The 21,201-nt window shown below is 44.1% G+C and overlaps 2 protein-coding genes across 2 annotated transcripts in view; both read left to right on the top strand.

Annotated features, from left to right (window-relative positions):
• Positions 1-724: 724 nt before the first annotated feature.
• LOC120910576 overlaps positions 725-21,201 on the top strand; it is a 76,529-nt gene continuing 56,052 nt past the window's right edge. Inside the window, exons 1-5 of the mRNA XM_040322335.1 lie at positions 725-1,039; positions 1,647-2,998; positions 5,951-5,966; positions 6,551-6,888; positions 10,550-10,717. Of these exons, the coding sequence (XP_040178269.1) occupies positions 949-1,039; positions 1,647-2,998; positions 5,951-5,966; positions 6,551-6,888; positions 10,550-10,717 (1,965 nt within the window). The 5' untranslated portion in view covers positions 725-948. The remainder of the gene's footprint in view (positions 1,040-1,646; positions 2,999-5,950; positions 5,967-6,550; positions 6,889-10,549; positions 10,718-21,201) is intronic.
• Positions 11,547-19,426, top strand: LOC120910113 (gastrula zinc finger protein XlCGF57.1-like). The gene is made up of 2 exons (XM_040321984.1): positions 11,547-11,690; positions 17,085-19,426. Exons 1-2 carry the CDS (start codon positions 11,627-11,629, stop codon positions 18,410-18,412), a joined length of 1,392 nt encoding a protein of 463 aa, XP_040177918.1. The 5' UTR covers positions 11,547-11,626; the 3' UTR covers positions 18,413-19,426.

Below are 21,201 nucleotides of genomic sequence, written 5' to 3'. Positions count from 1 at the left end.
GATTTTGAACCTCGCTCATGAGATTATCAAGCTGCTGATTGGTCAGGTGAGGAATTCTGGGGATTAGCATTTACCAACTTTGTTTATCGTCGTTAAGAGAGCGATGTGCTGACCTGAGAGGTGTCAGGTTCTAAGAATCTCATATTTATTATTTTATCACACAGGATTGTAACATAGAGAAAAGGCCATCTTCAGAGCATAGCACAACAAAGAGCGATCACGATTTGCCTTCAAACTTGACTAACAGCCCGACCTCTATTACTGAGCAGCCTTCTTTGATAAATGAAATACAGAATAAACCAAAAATTTTAGATGTTGCCAACAAGATAATTGGGTTGATGTCTAAAGAGGTGAGCGGTCCTGGGAGTTCTGGGACATTTTCCAGTAACAGACAAGGGATGTGTCTGGATGGTGACTGTATCATTGTGTGTGTGTCAGGTTCCAATAGGGTGTCAGGATGTCCCTGTCCATTTTTCCATGGAGAAGTGGGAGTATTTAGAAGGACACAAGGATCTCTACAAGGACGTCATGATGGAGAATCAGCCGCCCCTCACATCACCGGGTAAGAGGAGACTTTATTGTAAAGGAGAGAGCAGTACGGAGGCTCCACCTAGATCCCCCATCATCTGATAAACACATAGAAACAATGTATTCAGTCAGTGTGTGTGTTTCCTACAGATGGATCCAGTAATGGGAACCCACCAGAGAGATGTCCCCATCCTCTGTATTCCCGGGATTCCACACAGGAAGGTCACACCATCCCTCACCATCATCAGGTAGATGGGACAAAACATGTAGACCTAAAGTTTAATTCCAAGAAATAAAAGGGCAGTTTTCTATGTAATCTCTTATTCTTTTTTTTTTCTACAAATATATTCTGTCATCATTTGGGTTTAGGGTGAAGAATTGCAATACATAAAAGTTGAGGTTAAAGAGGAAGAAGAAGAGATGTTGGTGAGTGGAGATCAGCCGTATATGGAGCAGGGAGAGAGTGTTATGGAAAGTAAACAGGATCAATCTTCTCAACAATTGGACACAAGTAAGTGATAAACAATAATTGTGTTAATTCACATGTGTGTTTTACAATGTTACATGAGTGGAAAAATGCCATGAGTTCATCGAACTTTGCAAAAAAAAACATATAAAAGGTCCACCTCTATTCCTCAATATATCATCATGTTCCCAACAAATGAGGAGATACTGTACACCATATGAAAGGTCCATCTCCATTCCTCAATATAACGTCATGTTCCCAACAAATGGGGAGGAGATACTGTACACCATATGAAAGGTCCATCTCCATTCCTCAATATAACGTCATGTTTCCAACAAATGAGGAGGAGATACTGTACACCATATGAAAGGTCCATCTCCATTCCTCAATATAACGTCATGTTTCCAACAAATGAGGAGGAGATACTGTACACCATATGAAAGGTCCATCTCCATTCCTCAATATAACGTCATGTTCCCAACAAATGAGGAGGAGATACTGTACACCAGGTAATCATAGTTTGGTGTTCTAATTGCTCCCAATTTAGTGCCAGATCTTTAGGAAACATTTGGGTGTTGGACCAACATATATGACTTCTGAATGTAACACAAGAAACGCCTATAACATGTTTTAATAAATTGCTTTCCAACAGATGCCAAGGAACACTATATTTGGAACAGGAATACCTCTGGGGGACATTTGATTTTATCTCCAGGTTGTAATGCAGAAGATAATGTCCTCACACAATATTCTCCAGAAGTAAATCCTTTCACTAATAACATACATCAGGGGCCTTACCATTGGGTGAGATCAATGGACCCCTCAAATCCTGAGGAATCTTCTCATACATCACATACTGTTACCCCAGAAATACAAATCATGTCCCCTAGGAGACGCAGAGGAAGTCAGAAGACTCAACGTTCTTTCTCATGTTTAGAGTGCGAGAAATGTTTCGTTGACAAAAAAGGTCTTCTCAGACACCAGAGAAATCACACAGGGGAGCGTCCTTTTTCATGTTCAGAGTGCGGGAAAAGTTTCACTGATAAAGTATACCTTCATCTGCACCAGAGAAGTCACACCGGTGAAAGACCTTTTTCCTGTTCAGAGTGTGGGAAATGTTTTAGTCAAAAGGGAATGCTTCTTGCGCACCAGAGAATCCACACGGGTGTGCGCCCTTTCACATGTTCTGAGTGCGGGAAATCTTTCACTGCCAAGAAAGAGCTTCTTCAACACCAGAGAACTCACACAGGTGAGCGTCCTTTTTCGTGCCCATTGTGCGGAAAATGTTTCACTGCTCAAGGAAACCTTCTTAGGCACCAGAGAGGTCACACAGGTGTGCAACCTTTTTCATGTCCGGAGTGCGGGAAATGTTTTACTTCGAAAGGGGGCCTTCTTAGACATCAGAGAAGCCACACGGGTGAACGTCCTTTCTCGTGTTTAGAGTGCGGGAAAACTTTCATAGTGAAAGGAGACCTTATTGTACACCAGAGAAGTCACACAGGTGTGCGTCCCTATTCATGCTTAGTGTGCGGGAAAGGTTTTGCTGCAAAAGGAAACCTTCTTAGGCACCACAGATGTCACACAGGTGAGCGTCCTTATTCATGCTCCGTGTGCGGGAAATGTTTCACAGAGAAAAGAAACCTTCTTTTACATCAAAGAAGTCACACCGATGTGCATCCTTATTTATGCTCCAAGTGCGGGAAGTCTTTCACTACCAAAGAAAACCTTCTTGAACACGAGAGAAGTCACACAGAGGTGCATTCTCATTTATGCTCGGAGTGCGGGAAGTCTTTCAATACGACAGAAAACCTTCTTGAACACGAGAGAAGTCACAGAGATGCGCATCCTTATTTATGCTCGGAGTGCGGAAAGTCTTTCACTACGAAAGAAAACCTTCTTGAACACGAGAGAAGTCACACTGATGTGCATCCTTATTTATGCTCAGAGTGCGGGGAGTCTTTCCCTACGAAAGAAAACCTTCTTGAACATGAGAAAAGTCACGCGGTTGAGCATCTTTAATAATGCTCACCGTGCGGGAAACCTTCACTACAAAAGGAAACCTTCTTAAAAACCAGAGACGTAAAATAACAATGAATTAATAAAGGGGTACATATCAGAAGTGACATTTTAGTTATCAGTGGAGTCTCTTGAGCTGGTAAGATTAGCTTTATACAGTTCCTGGTACTCGTACCCCACCACCCACGGTGTCCCCCCACCCCACGTTGGGGGGTGTTCTTTATTCCTCTTTTTGCATTCTTCACGTTTTTAAAGTCCAGCAGAGAGGAGTCCCTTGTATTGGGCTCAGTGGGTATGTAGATTTGGGAACTCAAGATATATAAGCATGCCAGGGAATGGTCGTAACTCTACGAACTTCAGATTTTACGGGGAAGGAGGTGGAAGAGCATTTTATCAGTATTATGAAAGTATGGAAAGTGTTCCGGGCGTCATGTGATAGGAGTGGTCAGGGATTCAAATATAGTATTTTCATCCTTCAAATCAGCTTTTCCCAACTTTTCCAACACAGAGGAACTCTTGAAATAGCTTTCTGGTCTCAGGGAACCCCTGCAAGAAAATTACTACATATTCAACTCACGATACGTAGGTGCAGGGTTACTCAACCATGGTTCCATGGAACCCTAGTGTTCCTCCAGAGGTTGGCAGGGGTTTCTTCAGCAATGAGCAATTCCTTCCTCTCAGATAAGTTCTGTCATGGTGCTACTGGCGTGAGCCCACAGGCGAGCAGGTGACACGGGATCCCCCTGGGCGTGGAGTCTAAGGGCCAGCCGGTATTTTGCGCTTTAATGACGTGAAAAAAACACGCATGCTCAGAAGCAAGTTATGAGAGGGGAGCGCTCGTTGTGGTAAAACTAACATTCGTAATGGAGTAAGCACATTCATCGCGCTGTAACAGACAGAAAAGCGCGAATCGTCTTTTACTAACACGAAATCAGCAAAAGCAGCCCCAAGGTTGGCGCCATCCGAATGGAACTTCCCCTTTATAGTGCCGTCGTACGTGTTGTACGTCACCGCGCTTTGCTAGAGCATTTTTTTTTCACGATCGTGTGTAGGCAAGGCCGTTTTAACGATTGGGTTGAAAAAAACTTGGTCTAGTTTTTTCTAGACCATTAAAAACTTCATTTTTTACAACCTGAAAAACGGTCGTGTGTACGCGGCATAAGGAGCATTCATCCCACTGACAATAGTACTAATGTATTATAAGTTGTAGATATGGATTTTTTTAGAAGGTGTTCCCTGAGAAAGGAAAGATATTTTAAGGGTTCCTCTGTATTGAGAAGTAGTGTTGCTCACGAATATTCGTATTGCGAATATTCGGCTCGAATATGGCATATTCGAGTATTCGCGAATATATCGAATTTCGCGGTCAATATTCGCTATTCCGAATATTCGAATTTTTTCAATTTTATTTTTAAAACAGATCACATCCTAGTGATCTCCATCGACGTCTAAAAGCATTGCTGGTATGATTAGAGACACTGGGCCGAGTAGCTGAAGCGATCATTTTATATTGCCGAATATTCGCAATGCGAATATTCGGCAATAGGAATATTGCGCGATTATTTTCTCCGCCCTTCTTTTGCATCATAGTTCTCCTACCACAGTTGTTAAAATTTCGCTATCATTTTCGCATCCGCATTAGCGCAATTTCGCAATATTGTTTTCCGAATATTCTTATTTTTTCAATTTTATTTTTAAAACAGATCACATCCTAGTGATCTCCATCGACGTCTAAAAGCATTGCTGGTATGATTAGAGACACTGGGCCGAGTAGCTGAAGCAATCATTTTATATTGCCGAATATTCGCAATGCGAATATTCGGCAATAGGAATATTGCGCGATTATTTTCTCCGCCCTTCTTTTGCATCAGAGCCAATCAGAGTTCTCCTACCGCACTTGTCGAAATTTCGCAATTATTTTCGCAATAGCGAAATTTCGCAAAAATTTCATTTGGATAAAATATCACGAATATTCGATTTTAGCGAATATTTCTCGAATATTCAGCTATATATTCGTGATATATCGCGAAATCGAATATGGCGTATTCCGCTCAACACTATTGAGAAGGGTGAGAAAGGCTTCATTAGTGTGATGGAATTACCTCTTTACAGAGAGCTAAAAAGATCAATGGTGTCAGTGGGAACTTATCTGAGAGGTAGAAATTGATCATTGCTCAAGGAACCCCTAGCAACCTCTGGAGGAACCCCAAGGGTTTCATGGAGGCCTGGTTGAGGAAGAATGCTCCTTACACTTGTGGTCATTGGGAAGAATCACCCCCTTTACAGAGAGATAAAAAGATCAATGGTGTCAGTGGTTACTCATCTGAGAAGCAGAAATTGCCTATTGCTCAAGGAACACCTAGCAACCTCTGGAGGAATCAAAGGGTTCCATGGAGCCTGGTTGAGGAAGAATACTCCTTAGACTTGTGGTCATTGGGGATAATTACCCCCTTACAGAGAGCTAAAAAGAGTATTGGTGTCATTTGGAACTTAAATAGGAGGCATGAAATTTCTTAAGGAACCCTAGGGTTCAGTGTTACATTGGTTATGAAACCCTGGTCTAAACAAACAGTGCTAAATTGGTCCACAATGACGCACGGCAACATAGAAATAATACATGGGCAAGTACGGGAATACACAAACAACTCTTTTTTATAGGTGACTATTGGTTGTTGCATGTCATTGTTTGTCATTTGTTCTACTAAAGTAGCTGCCTTTTCATTGGTCCAGCCAATGTATAATTATTAATAACTTTTTATATATTTATTATTTTAGTTATATAAAACATAACTTGTATTTAATCTTCGTATTATATATGTTAATCGTTCATTCCAGTTTTATAAAATAAACACTCTATACTTTACAATATTCTGCCCTCAGTGTTTTTCTTTTACAAATGACCATAATTCTTAAATGATTGATGATTTGACATGTTCATAGAGAGTCATTCATGTTAGTGAGTCCACAAGGTCCAGTTTCAGGAAGTCCAGAAGGACCAGTTTAAAGGCCCATACACATGATCTGACTTTTCGACAACATCGGTCCGACGGACGTGTTTTATCGGACAATCCGACCGTCTGTACGCTCCATAGGACAATTGTTGTCGGATTTTCAATGGACAAATGTTTGCTGTGCATGCTCTCAAACTTTCCGACAACATGGAGCTTCATTCGATCGTGTGTACACAAGTCCATCAGACTAAAGTCCAAAGTACAAACAAGCATGCTCCGAACCAATGCTAAAGATCAGACAACAATAGCAGAAGTTGCCCAAAGGGTGGTGGTAAAGAGCTGAAATCCAATGAATGTTGGCTGAGAAAGTTCTGCCGTGTGTATGCATACCAAGTTCACTGCCAATGCCCCTTTAGACAAAAATCCACGGAAAAGTCAGTTGGAAGTCCGATCGTGTGTATGAGGCTTAAGAGAGTCCAGAAGATCCAGTTTCAGAGAGTCAGAAGGTCCAGTTTAAGAAAGTCCAGAAGGTCCAGTTTCAGAGAGTCAGAAGGTCCAGTTTAAGACAGTCCAGAAGGTCCAGTTTCAGTGAGTCCAGAAGGTCCAGTTTCAGAGAGTTCAGAAGGTCCAGTTTCAGAGAGTCCAGGAGGTCCCGTTTCAGAGAGTCCAGGAGGTCCAGTTTCAGTGAGTCCAGAAGATCCAGTTTCAGAGAGTTCAGAAGGTCCAGTTTCAGAGAGTCCAGGAGGTCCAGTTTCAGAGAGTCCAGGAGTTCCAGTTTCAGAAAGTCCAGTTCAAGAAAGTCCAGAAGGTCCAGTTTCAGAAATTATAAAAGGACCAGTTTTAGGGAGTCCAGAAGGACCAGCTTCAGGAAGTCCAAAAGGACCAGTTTTAGAAAGTCCAGAAGGTCCAGTTCCATACGTGTGCCAGGTGATATTCTAAGGATACAGCAATTAAAAATACCACATAGAATAATCCCATCACTGCCATCTTGGTTCTCCTCCTCGTAGTTACAGTGAAAGACTCCATAATCTCACAGTCATTATCTTCACCAGTGTCTTGGAGCCCCCCCCTATAGAGACTTACAAGGTATGTTAGTGACATGTGAGTGAGACAACATATTTCAAGAGTCTCTGAGAACCTTCATACTTGTACAGTATGTATAGTCAGATGAAGGAAAATGTCAAACAAGCTTCTTAACTCTGGCGAGGCGGCATCCACACAGCAAGGCTTCCATCAATGAGCTCCCAACAGTAGCTCAAGCCATAGAAAACCAAGAAGAAGCACCAGACCAAAACCAAATGAGAGAGTCCAAGAGAAGTCCTATTGGATGTGTAGGGAATATTTTTGAAGATTGAGGATATCATTTAGTGTCACTTTATAGAATAAGAGCACTTTCAGACAAAGTGGACCTATTCGTTTTGCCCTTTGCCCTGACTTAAACTGACCCAGCCTCACCATATACAGCAGGGATATGCAATTAGCGGACCTCCAGATGTTGCCAAACTACAAGTCCCATGAGGCATAGCGAGACTCTGACAGCATCAAGCATGACACCCAGAGGCAGAGGCATGATGGGACTTGTAGTTTGGCAACAGCTGGAGGTCCGCTAATTGCATATCCCTGATATACAGTATGTATTCTTATCGAAATCCAATGGCCGTGGAGTTTGTTGAAATTCAACACTGCTGGTCCTCTTACTCCTGGCCATGCGAGCGCATTACAGCCCTAAAGACTTTTACGGGACTGTAGTGCGTACGCACAACCTCAAAAGAGAAGACACTGCGGAGCTGGAAAAAAAAACAGCTGGTAGGCTGTACTGATTGCCACTGATAGGCTGCACTGATGGGCACTGATGAAGACTTATAAGTGGCACTGATAGGTGGCACCAATGTGCACTGATAGACAGCAATAATGGGCCTGCACTGATCATCAGTGCCTTGATTATCTATGTACATTTATGTGCAAGGTAGAGCACACATCAGTCAGGGGCGTGGCGCTGATGCCCTCCCGACCCTGCGCGCCACCTCCAAGCTCCTACATATACGCTGCATGCGCATAATGCGCCGAGCCAGTGATTGACTCCACCACCAAAATGTTAGCAGTCTATAAAAAGATGGGGTATACAAGGGCAGGTCAAAGGGGTGGAGTCAGGGGCAGAGCGGAAAAATTAGGTTTTGCCTGGGGTGTCAAAAATCCTTTCACCAGCCCTGCGCAAATCATATAACCGATGAGGAACTTCAAGACAAGGAAAGAGAGCCTAGAATGGGTAGAATTCCTAGACAAATTCAAAACTTTGGACGGGTGTCCAAATCAGGACAGTACTTTTTTGTGGCATTATGGTTTTAATCATTTTCAGACCTTAATTCATTTTTTTTTTCCCGGAAATCTTTGACCAAAAGGATGGACAGACAAGAGTTGTAAATCATTGCTATAAATATGTGGGTTTCAGAACCATTTATAGGAAATTTAGAAAGTTGCATCTTTAATAACTTCAGGTACCCAAAAAATGGGGAATACTTCCCGGAAAACACAATTTTTTATTTTATTTATTATAGGTACTTATATAGTGCTGTCCGTTTATGCAACGCTTTACCTATAGTGTAAATTCACGTCAGTCCCTGCCCTCCAGGAGCTTACAATCTAAGGTTTAATTATTTTCTCAATACGTTTTAATTGTTTAAGTTTGTTTAAGTTTAAACTTGGGAATTTTAGACACAATAAAATTGAAGAACATTTTATGTTTTTATCTATTTTTATGTTCTGCACAAGGAGGTGATCCTACGTATTGTGTCAGTGGAACGCAGAGACAGGAAGTGATAGGAACCACAGACAGGAAGTGATGTCATACACAGACAGGAAGTTCCGGGTGAGAGGTACGCTGAGGGGAAGAAGGAGACATTGCTGGAACTGGCAGCAGAAGAGGTAATAAGATCTTATTTTGGATTATAAAATTCAGTAAACCCCGTCATGTCCATCTTTTATCTACAGCGGATGCTACTTCATAGATATGTAGTATGTTTATAGAGCCATGTATCCAACTGTCCATCCAGAGCCTCTGGTTTATAGACTGGATACATCCTAAATATAGAACCATTTATTCAACTGTCCATCCAGAGCCTCTGGTTTGTAGACAGATACATCCTAAATATAGAACCATTTATCCAACTGTCCATCCAGTGCCTCTGGTTTATAGACCAGATACATCCTAAATATAGAATCATTTATCCAACTGTCCATCCAGAGCCTCTGGTTTATAGACCAGATACATCCTAAATATAGAACCATTTATCCAACGGTTCATTCAGAGCCTCTGGTTTATAGACCGGATACGTCCTAAATATAGAGCCATTTATCCAACTGTCCATCCAGAGCCTCTGATTGATAATCCGGATACATCCTAAATATAGAGCCATTTATCCAACTGTCTCTGGGGTTGTTGGCTCTCATCACTGTGAGATAATGGACACCATGTCTTCTCAGGATATGGGGAGGAAGAAGCCTGAACTACAGTACAAGTCCTAATGAAGGCAGTAGAAGGAACGCACATCCCTACAGTAAATATCATGTATAGAGGGACTTGTGATTGGATGACAAATTGTACAGTCTTAAGCCCGCTTCTTCATGGATAGCGAACCCATTCCCCCTGTAACTGCCATATTGGACACACATCTTCTGGCCATAGGCCACTCACAGCATTCCTGGTCAGAGGCCTTCATACTCAGAACAAAGGATTGTCCACACACAAATGCAGCAGCACTACATTTCACATACTACCACAAGAATTTATTTTGTAGAACAAAATTGCCCTTTTGTTCTACTTTAAATGGAATCTCATGTTTTCTTCAGATTGCGTTGATACATAAGGCCTGTAATATTATATAAAACCAATCTGAGATGTCAGAACTATGGGGGAACTCTGTTCAGACATTGATCATCCCAGTACAGTCCAGATAATTCTCAGTTTATTATCCGTCTACAGAGATTTCATTATAGATCACATGATCACATCAATAAAGATGGACAGGGACCAAAGTCACATGACTGAGAGGATATTAAACCTCACCCTGGAGATCATCTACCTGCTGACCGGAGAGGTGAGGAGGATTCTGGGAGGTCACATGACATCACTCTTATCTCTATTAATAAAACACAGGCCTGACCGGAGAGGTGAGGAGGATTCTGGGAGGTCACATGACATCACTCTTATCTCTATTAATAAAACACAGACCTGACCGGAGAGGTGAGGAGGATTCTGGGAGGTCACATGACATCACTCTTATCTCTATTAATAAAACACAGAACTGACAGGAGAGGTGAGGAGGATTCTGGGAGGTCACATGACATCACTCTTATCTCTATTAATAAAACACAGACCTGACCGGAGAGGTGAGGAGGATTCTGGGAGGTCACATGACATCACTCTTATCTCTAATAATAAAAAACAGACCTGACAGGAGAGGTGAGGAGGATTCTGGGAGGTCACATGACATCACTCTTATCTCTAATAATAAAACACAGACCTGACCGGAGAGGTGAGGAGGATTCTGGAAATTCTGTAGAGATTAATGTTACTTTCCGCTTTGTACAGGAATATGAAGTAGTGAAGAAAACACCTGGAGAACCTTCAACACCCAGCAGCCATCTTCACGGAACGTCACCCATCACAGTGCCTCCACCTCACTGTCAGAGAACAGAGAGAAAAGAGAAGAAGATTCTAGAAGTCACCAACAAGATCACTGAACTGTTGACAGGAGAGGTGAGCGGTGCCGGGAATTCTGGGACATTATCCAGTAACAGACAAGGGGTGTGTCTGGATGGTGACTGTATCATTGTGTGTGTCAGGTTCCTATAAGGTGTCAGGATGTCACTGTCTATTTCTCCATGGAGGAGTGGGAGTATTTAGAAGGACACAAGGATCTCTACAAGGACGTCATGATGGACAATCAGCCGCCCCTCACATCACCGGGTAAGAGGAGACTTTATTGTAAAGGAGAGAGCAGTACGGAGGGTCCACCTAGATCCCCCATCATGTGATAAACACATAGAAACAATGTATTCAGTCAGTGTGTGTGTTTCCTACAGATGGATCCAGTAATGGGAACCCACCAGAGAGATGTCCCCGTCCTCTGTATTCCCGGGATTCCACACAGGAAGGTCACACCATCCCTCACCATCATCAGGTAGATGAGGAACAATCACTGATAGTACCATAAGGATCTGTACATTATCTGCATTGTTACAATTAATGCAATTTTTATTATATATATTCAGAGTGAAAACATTAGAGATGCTAAAGTTGAGATTAAAGAAGAGTATAAAGAAGAGACGGATGATGAGGATGAGATGATGGAGTCAGAATTTCCAAAAGATCTGCACCAGGACAATATGTTGGAGTCATCCAGCTACAGAAACCCACCAGAGAGATGTCCCCGTCCTCTGTATTCCCGGGATGCCACACAGGAAGATCACACCATCCCTCACCATCATCAGGTAGGTGGGACTGACCTTGAGGCCTAAAAATGTATTCTAAGCTATGAGATAACATTCTTCTGAGTAATCTCTGTGTTCTGTCATCTTTGGGGTTTAGGATGAGGAACTGAAAGACATCAAAGTTGAGGTTAAAGAGGAAGAAGAAAAGACATTGGTGAGTGGAGATCAGAAGTCTATGGAGGAGGGGGAGATGATTATGAAAATTAAACAGGAGGAATCTTCTCTACTAATAGACACAGGTAAGTAATAAACACTAAATGCTGAAACAGCTTATATTTATGTTATTATTAGCAAGTGACGAATCAAAAATATAAAAGGTCAATCTCCATTCCGCAATATAACGTCATGTTCCCAACAAATGAGGAGGAGATCTTGTACTCCATATGAAAGGTCCATCTCCATTCCTCAATATAATGTCAACAAATGAGGCAGAGGTACGGGACATCACATAAATGTTCTATATCCATTTCTGAAAAGAACATAATTTTCCCAAGGACTGAGGAGAAGATACTGTCCACCATATGGAAGGTCCATCTCCATTCCTCAATATAACGTCATGTTCCCAACAAATGAGGAGGAGATACTGTACACCATATGAAAGGTCCATCTCTATCCCTCAATATAACGTCATGTTCCCAACAAATGAGGAGGAGATACTGTACAGCATATGAAAGGTCCATCTCCGTTCCTCAATATAATGTCATGTTCCCAACAAATGAGGAGGAGATACTGTACACTATATGAAAGGTCCTTCTCCATTCCTCACAATAATGTCAACAAATGAGGTAGAGGTACGGGACATCACATAAATGTTCTATATCCATTCTTTAACCTCTTGCCGACCGCGCTATAGCAAAAATACTGCTACAGCGCGGTCGAGTTACTGTGACAGGACGTCCCTGGGACGTCCTCGTGCACTTCCGCGTTTGCGCGTCCCCTGGGGCGCGCTCGCGGAAGTGTCCGTGCTCGCCGGGTCTAGAAGACCCGGCGCATCACGGATCACGGTAAATTGCCGCGAATCGCGGCTGTTTACCACGTGATCGCTCCGTCAAATGACGGAGCGATCACTTGTAAACAAACCGGCGTCATTTGATGACGCCGGTTCCTCCCTCTCCTCTCTGTACCGTTCGGTACAGTGCGAGAGGAGAGGAGAGGAGAGGAGAGGAGGGGGGGGGGGAGCGCGGGGTGTCAGCAGCTGCTGTGGGCTGGATCTGTGACAACTGCAGTCACAGATCCAGCCATCCCTCCCTGTGCAATACTCTGCAGTACCATCAATACTCTGCAATACCCCATACTCTGCCATCCCTCCCTGCGCAATACTCTGCAGTACCATCAATACTCTGCAATACCCCATACTCTGCCATCCCTCCCTGCGCAATACTCTGCAGTACCATCAATACTCTGCCATCCCTCCCTGCGCAATACTCTGCCATACACCATACTCTGCCATCCCTCCCTGCGCAATACTCTGCCATACCCCATACTCTGCCATCCCTCCCTGCGCAATACTCTGCCATACCCCATACTCTGCCATCCCTCCCTGCGCAATACTCTGCCATACCCCATACTCTGCCATCCCTCCCTGCGCAATACTCTGCCATACCCCATACTCTGCCATCCCTCCCTGCGCAATACTCTGCCATACCCCATACTCTGCCATCCCTCCCTGCGCAATACTCTGCCATACCCCATACTCTGCCATCCCTCCCTGCGCAATACTCTGCCATACCCCATACTCTGCCATCCCTCCCTGCGCAATACTCTGCCATACCCCATACTCTGCCATACCCCATACTCTGCCATACCCCGTTACTCTGCCATACCCCGTTACTCTGCCATACCCCGTTACTCTGCCATACCCCGTTACTCTGCCATACCCCGTTACTCTGCCATACCCCGTTACTCTGCAATACCCCGTTACTCTGCAATACCCCGTTACTCTGCAATACCCCGATACTCTGCAATACCCCGATACTCTGCAATACCCCATACTCTGCAATACCCCGATACTCTGCAATACCCCAATACCCTGCGCAATACTCTGCAATACCCCAATACCCTGCGCGATACTCTGCAATACCCCAATACTCTGCAATACCCCCAATACCCAAATACTCCGCAATACCCCAATACTCTGCAATACCCCCAATACCCCAATACTCTGCAATACCCAAATACTCCGCAATACCCCAATACTCCACATATATAATGTTTTGGGGTTCTATGTAATTTTCTAGCAAATAAATTGTGATTTTTCCATGTAGGAGAGAAATGTCAGAATTGGTCTGGGTGCTCCAGAACGCCTGATGGCGCTCCCTGCATGTTGGGCCTCTGTATGTGGCCACGCTGTGTAAAAGTTGCACACATGGGGTATCGCCATACTCGGGAGGAATAGCAGAATGTGTTTTGGGGTGTCATTCGTGGTATGCATATGCTGTGTGTGAGAAATAACCTGCGAATATGACAGAAACAAGTTATTATTTTTTTTTTTTACAGAATTTTCGGTCGTTTTTCTTTTATAGCGCAAAAAATAAAAAACCCAGAGGTGATCTAATACCACCAAAAGAAAGCTCTATTTGTGTGAAAAAAAGGACAAAAATTTCAAATGGGTACAATGTTGTATGACGGAGTAATTGTCATTCAAATTGTGAGAGCACCGAAAGCTGAAAATTGGTCTGGTCAGGAAGGGGGTTTAAGTGCCCAGTGGTCAAGAGGTTAAAAGAATATCATTTTCCCAAGGACTGAGGCCTAGTACACACAAGAGGGTCCTCGGATAAATCCTCTGGCGGATTTTGATCTGATGGTTGTACTAACCATCAGATCAAAATCCCAGCGGAATTCCCTCCGCGGTGACGTGTCGCGCCGTCGCCGCGATGATGACGCGGCGACGCTGTAATATAAGGACTTCCACGCATGCGTCGAATCATTACGACGCATGCGAGGGAGGGAATCGGACGGATTGATCTGCTGAGTCTGTACAGACCAGCGGATCAATCCGCTGGACTGGATTCCAGCGGATAGATTTCTTAGCATGCTAAGAAATTTTGATCCGCTGGAAATCCATCGCCCGGATAAATATCCGCTGGATCGTACACACCAGCGGATCTATCCGCTGAAACCGGTCCGCGGATAAATTCCAGCGGATCGATCCTCTCGTGTGTACGGGGGCCTGAGGAGGAGATACTGTACACCATATGAAAGGTTCATCTTCATTCCTTAATATAATGTCATGTTCCCTACAAATGAGGAGAAGATACTGTCCACCATATGAAAGGTTCATCTTCATTCCTTAATATAACGTCAACAAATGAGGTAGAGGTACGGGACATCTCATATATGTTCTATATCCATTCCTGAGGAGAATATACTGTCCACCATAATTCTTGCAAGCAGCAAACAAACAAATACTCTTGCGCACAAGTTTTCAAAATGATCATTTCTCGGGCCTTGCTTCCCTCCAGGATAGGGGTATCCTAGCAGGAAAGGAATAGAAAAAAAGAGGGCGCACCAGCCTTGTTGCATTATCCTTAGTAAATGTAATTATAAAAACAGATAAAAAAAACTACTCACCAATATGTAAAAAAGAAAACCCGCTTTGAAAAAGCCTTCAAATGGTGGCAATAGGTCTAGGTGCTACAGTCTCCAGATGACAGAGAAGAGAACATCAGGACCACTGCTGGCTGACGCATTTGGAAGGGATGTAGGCTCTGAGGAAGAAGGTATCCCTTCGAAACGCGTCAGCCAACATTTTCTGAGAAACATTTGCTCCGCCAAGCCTTATTTAGTCCAGGTTGTGAACAAAAGTCCCTTGTTTTGGGTAAAGTTCCTTTTTAGAATGACAGCGTTCCATTCACAAGATCCTTTCCCTAGTGGAAAACGTTCAGCAAGCCTTTAGCTCTTCAGGTTTTTGACCTACAGCATGGACCAGCGGTGGTAATTATGGAACCTGTGGGAAAGACCAAAACCTGGTCCATGGGTTTGAGAATACGGCTATACTGCCAAAAGTATTGGGGCGTATGAACTTTAATAGCATCCCAGTCTTAGTCCGTAGGGTTCAATATTGAGTATTCTGTACAACACGTAAAAGGTCCATCTTCAGTATGCTTCCTAGAAATTATGTGGAGGAAGGTCTATAACGATACCCCGAGCATGAAAGGGGTTAAAGTCGTTTAGGACATTCCATTCCCGAACACAAAGACAGCTACCGAACACGCCAACCAGCCGAACAAGAAACCCATACGATTTATTCTCCCCAAATACGAGACGAAGCTCCGTCTTGAGGGTCAAGTAGGAATGAATCTTTATTGAAAGCAATACAAGTTTTATACACAGTCAAAAGAGGAGGTGCATATGCTCATATTACTCTGGAAATACACCTGTGACCAGAAACCTAATTAACATGAGCTCATTAACTAATCCCTTTTGACAGCCTAGATCAGGGTTTCTTAACTCCAGTCCTCAAGGCACCCCAACAGGTCATGTTTTCAGGATTTCCCTCCAATGAAAAAGCTGTGGTAATTACTAAGGCAGTGAAAATGATCAAATCACCTGTGCAAAATAATGGAAAGCCTGAAAACAAGACCTGTTGGGGCGCCTTGAGGACTGGAGTTGAGAAACACTGGCCTAGATGACTCAGAGACAGGACCTTTAGGCCAGACTTGCAGTCTTGTAGCTCAGAAGGCACAATCAACATTATCACAAATCAACACAGAACTTCTTCACACAATATCAGAGTTAATTAAAACAACAATGGGGATCTAATGACTCTTACATTGAACGTCCTAGAATGCCCATATTAGGAGTTGTACTTCCTGGTCATAGCCCTCACAGTGTACAGGGGATAAAATCTTCGTATTTCTTGAGAGATATTGTTAATGCAGGGTTTGACAAATTTGCTAGGAATCTAGGAGCCAGCTAAAAAAGTTAGGAGCCACAAAACGCACCCCGTCCTGCCAAGCTCGCGCGCAGAAGCGAACGCATACGTGAGTAGCGCCCGCATATATAAACGGTATTCAAACCACACATATGAGGTATCGCCGCAATCGTAAGAGCGAGACCAATAATTCTAGCCCTAGACCTCCTCTCTAACTCAAAACATGCAACCTGTAGAATTTTTTAAACGTCGCCTATGGAGATTTACCCGCGCCGGCCGGTAATTGAGGCCGTGGCTTTGCGGCCTTCTGCAGGCCTAAGCTTCCCCAGGCGCCAGGACACAATTTCTTGTCGCAATTGCGACTGGACGCCCGGATTTTATTATTTTCTTGCTCACCCTAGGCACAGGGTGACTTAGATATAAGAGGTGCATTGGGGGGGGGGGGGGGGGGGGTAACAAGGGTATGCCATACTTTCCAAGGGATTCTGGGTTTCCAAGGGCCCTCCCGTCACAAGGTCTATCTCCATTATCACAGTAACACATGTCATCGGTGTAGAAACACTATTACTCAGTGTGGTTGGGGTGTCTTGTATCATTGATCTGGGTGGTTTTCATAGTTTAGCGTTGTAACTGTTCCCAGTTTTTTTCTGCCAGGGCTTTGGGAAACTTTTAATCGCTGTACCAATATATATGACGCGTTAATTTAAGGCATGAAACGTACCTATAAAAAATGTTAATACTGTAAATTGCTTTCCAACAGATGGACACTACACTCAGAACCGGACCATCTCTGAGGGACATTTCATCGTATCTCCAGATTATAATACGGGAGGAAATACCACTACTCAAAATAGACCTTATCATCCGGAAAGATCGATGGATCTCTCTAATCCCGGGGGATCTTCTGATAAACCGAATACTGTAATTCCACAAATATATGTGTACACCGGGATTATAGGAGCATCGACCGATCTGTCTAATCCCAAGGAATCTTCGTTAGGGCATGAAGGGGTTCAGATAGGACAGCATTTATTGTCCTGTTCAGTGTGTGGGAAATCTTTCGCCGAAAACCGAGACCTTCTTTTACACCAAAAAACTCACAAGAGTGAGTTTCCTATCTCGTGTTCGGAGTGCGGGAAATGTTTCGCTGAGAAAGGAAACCTCCTCATGCACTGGAGAATTCACACAGGCGAGCGTCCTTTTTCGTGTACGGAGTGCGGGAAAAGTTTCATTCAAAAGGGCAATCTTATTGCACACCAGAGAATTCACACGGGCCTGCGTCCTTTTTCATGTTCAGAGTGCGGGAAATGCTTCACTACAAAAGCGGACCTTCTTAAACACCACAGAAGTCATACGGGCGAGCGTCCTTATTCGTGCTCAACGTGCGGGAAATGTTTTACTGCGAGCGGAAACCTCATTAGACACCAGAGACGTCACACAGGTGAACGCCCCTTTTCGTGTCCAGAGTGCGAGAAAGGTTTCCCTGATAAAGAAAGCCTTCTTAAACACCAGAAAACTCACACAGGTCTGCGTCCTTTTTCATGTTCGGAGTGCGGGAAATGTTTCACTGCGAAAGCTGACCTCCACCGACACCAGAGGAGTCACACAGGTGAGCGTCCGTTTTCGTGTTCGGAGTGCGGAAAGTGTTTCACTACAACTGGAAGCCTCCTTGTGCACCAGAGAATTCATACAGGGGAGCGTCCTTTTTCGTGTTCGGAGTGCGGGAAACCTTGCATCACGAAAGGAGACCTCCTTCAACACCAGAGGATTCACACGGGCGAGCGTCCTTTTTCTTGTTCAGAGTGCGGGAAATGTTTCACTACGAAAGGAAGCCTTCTTATACACCAGAGAAGTCACACAGGCGAGCATCCTTTCTCGTGCTCGGAGTGCGGGAAACGTTTTAAGCAAAGAGGAAATTTTCTTAGGCACCAGAGAAGTCACATAGGCGATCGTCCTTTCTCGTGCTCGGTGTGCGGGAAAAGTTTCAAACAGAAAGGAAATTTTCTTAAACACCAGAAAGGTCACACAGATGAGCGTCCTTATTCAAGTAGTGCTGACTTGATCCCACACTCACACATGGCTCCATAGAACCAATTTAATGGGCAAGTATGGCAATACGTCGACGACGTTTCTTTTTTTTTTTTTTTGAATGCCGTACCTTATTGTTTTTCCTTCGTATGAAGTAGATGGGTTTTCATTGGTCCAATCAATGTATAATTGTAACTTTGACATATTTTTTTGTAGTTAACCAATGTGAGGATTAGACTTGAAGTAGCCATACAATTGTGTGTTTGTTTTAGGATAGCAAAACGCATAGCAACAGGCTTCCAAAGGCGAAGATAAAGCAAAAATTTGCTCCGCCAAGCCTTGTTTAGTCCAAGTTTGTGAACAAAAAGTCCCTTGTTTTGGGTAAAGTTCCTTTTTAGAACGACAGCGGCCCATTCACAAGATCCTTTCCCACTGGAAAACGTTCAGCAAGCCTTTAGCTCCCCCAGGTCCACATGTCTCTTTGACCCACAGCATGGTAACTGCGGTGGTAATTGCGGAACCCATGGGAAAGACCAAAACCTGGTTCAATATTGAGTACAGCGGTCCATTCACAAGATCCTTTCCCACTGGAAAACGTTCAGCAAGCCTTTAGCTCTCCCAGGTCCACATGTCTCTTTGACCTACAGCATGGTAGTTGGGGTGGTAATTGCGGAACCCATGGGAAAGACCAAAACCTGGTTCAATATTGAGTACAGCGGTCCATTCACAAGATCCTTTCCCACTGGAAAACGTTCAGCAAGCCTTTAGCTCTCCAGGCCGCTTTGATCTACAGCATGGACAAGCGGAACCACCAAAACCTGGTCCAAGGGTTTGAGAATACGCTATATTGCCAAAAGTATTAAGACACCTGCCTTGACAGTCGCATGAAATTTATTGGCTTCCCAGTCTTTGTCCGTAGGGTTCAATATTGAGTACAGCGGTCCATTTACATGATCCTTTCCCACTGGAAAATGTTTAGCAAGCCTTTAGCTCTCCAGGTCCACCATGTCTCTTTGACCTTCAGCATGGACCAGCGGTGGTAATTACCGAACCTGTGGGAAAGATCAAAACCTGGTCCATGGGTTTGAGAATACGCTATGGCCCAGATTCTCGTAGAATCGCCTATCTTTAGGCGGGCGTAGCGCATCTGAGATACACTACGCCGCCGTAACTTAGAGCGGCATGTCCCGTATTCTCAACTTGCGCTTTAAGTTACGCCGGCGTAGTGTAACTGGGCCAGCGTAAGCCCGCCTAATTCAAATGTGGAAGTGGTGGGCGTGTTTTATGGAAATTAATCGTGACCCCACGTAATTGACGCTTTTTTTCGAACGGCGCATGCGCGCGCAGGCTCAGTATCACGTTGAATTTTCAAATTAAATTGCACCCGCTCAATGCCTAGTCGAAGTGAACGTAACTTACGTCCAGGCTCTTTCACGGACGACTTACGCAAACGACGTAAAACGTGAAAAATTTGACGCTGTTCCGACGTCCATACCTAACATTGGTACGCCTCATCTACGCCTCATAGAGCAGGGGTAACTTTACGCCCAAAAAAGCCTAACGTAAACGACGTAAAAAAAAGAGCCGGCCGCACGTACGTTTTGAGAATCGGCGTATCTAGCTCATTACCATATTTGACACCTAGCGGCCAGCATAAATATGCAACTTAGATACGACGGCGTAAGGGACTTACGCCGGTCGGATCTGATTCTAAGAATCGTAACTGATTCTAAGAATCAGGCGCATAGATACGACGCCTCACACTCAGAGTTACGACGGCGTATCTGGAGATACGCCGGCGTAACTCCTACGAGAATCTGGGCCTATATTGCCAAAAGTATTGGGACGCCTGCCTTTACAGTCGCATGAACTTTAATGGCTTCCCAGGCTTAGTCCGTAGGGTTCAATATTGAGTACAGCGGTCCATTCACAAGATCCTTTCCACTGGAAAATGTTTAGCAAGTCTTTAGCTCTCCAGGCCCACCATGTCTCTTTGACCTACAGCAGTGGTAATCGCAGAACCTGTGGGAAAGACCAAAACCTGGTCCATGGGTTTGATAATACGCTATATTGCCAAAAGTATTGGGACACCTGCCTTGACAGTCGCATGAACTTTAATGGCATCCCAGTCTTTGTCCGTAGGGTTCAATATTGAGTACATCGGTCCATTCACAAGATCCTTTCCCACTGGAAAATGTTAAGCAAGCCTTTAGCTCTCCAGGCCTCTTTGACCTACAGCATGGACCAGCGGTGGTAATTTTCGGAACCTCTGGGAAAGACCAAGACCTGGTCCAAGGGTTTGAGAATACGTTATATTGCCAAAAGTATTGGGACGCCTGCCTTGACAGTCGCATGAACTTTAATGGCATCCCAGTCTTAGTCCGTAGGGTTCAATATTGAGTACAGCGGTCCATTCACAAGATCCTTTAGCTCTCCAGGCCCACCATGTCTCTTTGACCTACAGCAGTGGGAAAGACCAAAACTCGGTCCATGGGTTTGAGAATATGCTATATTGCCAAAAGTATTGGGACACTTGCCTTGACAGTCACATGAACTTTAATGGCTTCCCAGTCTTAGTCCGTAGGGTTCAATATTGAGTACAGTGGTCCACATTCACAAGATCCTTTCCCACTGGAAAATGTTTAGCAAGCCTTTAGCTCTCCAAGCCTCTTTGACCTACACCATGGACCAGCGGTGGTAATTTTCGGAACCTCTGGGAAAGACCAAGACCTGGTCCAAGGGTTTGAGAATACGCTATATTGCCAAAAGTATTGCCTTGACAGTCACATGAACTTTAATGGCATCCCAGTCTTTGTCTGTAGGGTTCAATATTGAGTACAGTGGTCCAT

This window comes from Rana temporaria, chromosome 8 (genome assembly GCF_905171775.1).
Source record: "Rana temporaria chromosome 8, aRanTem1.1, whole genome shotgun sequence".
Classification (NCBI taxonomy): domain Eukaryota; kingdom Metazoa; phylum Chordata; class Amphibia; order Anura; family Ranidae; genus Rana; species Rana temporaria.
Note: the sequence above shows the minus strand (reverse complement) of the source record. Positions and strands in the feature narration are given on the sequence as shown.

Excerpts from the sequence above, each read along its gene's own strand:
- LOC120910113 (XM_040321984.1), top strand. The coding sequence starts at position 11,627 with ATGGAGGAGGGGGAGATGATTATGAAAATTAAACAGGAGGAATCTTCT. Across the intron at positions 11,691-17,084 it reads TTCTCTACTAATAGACACAG|ATGGACACTACACTCAGAAC; the intron begins GTAAGTAATAAA and ends GCTTTCCAACAG.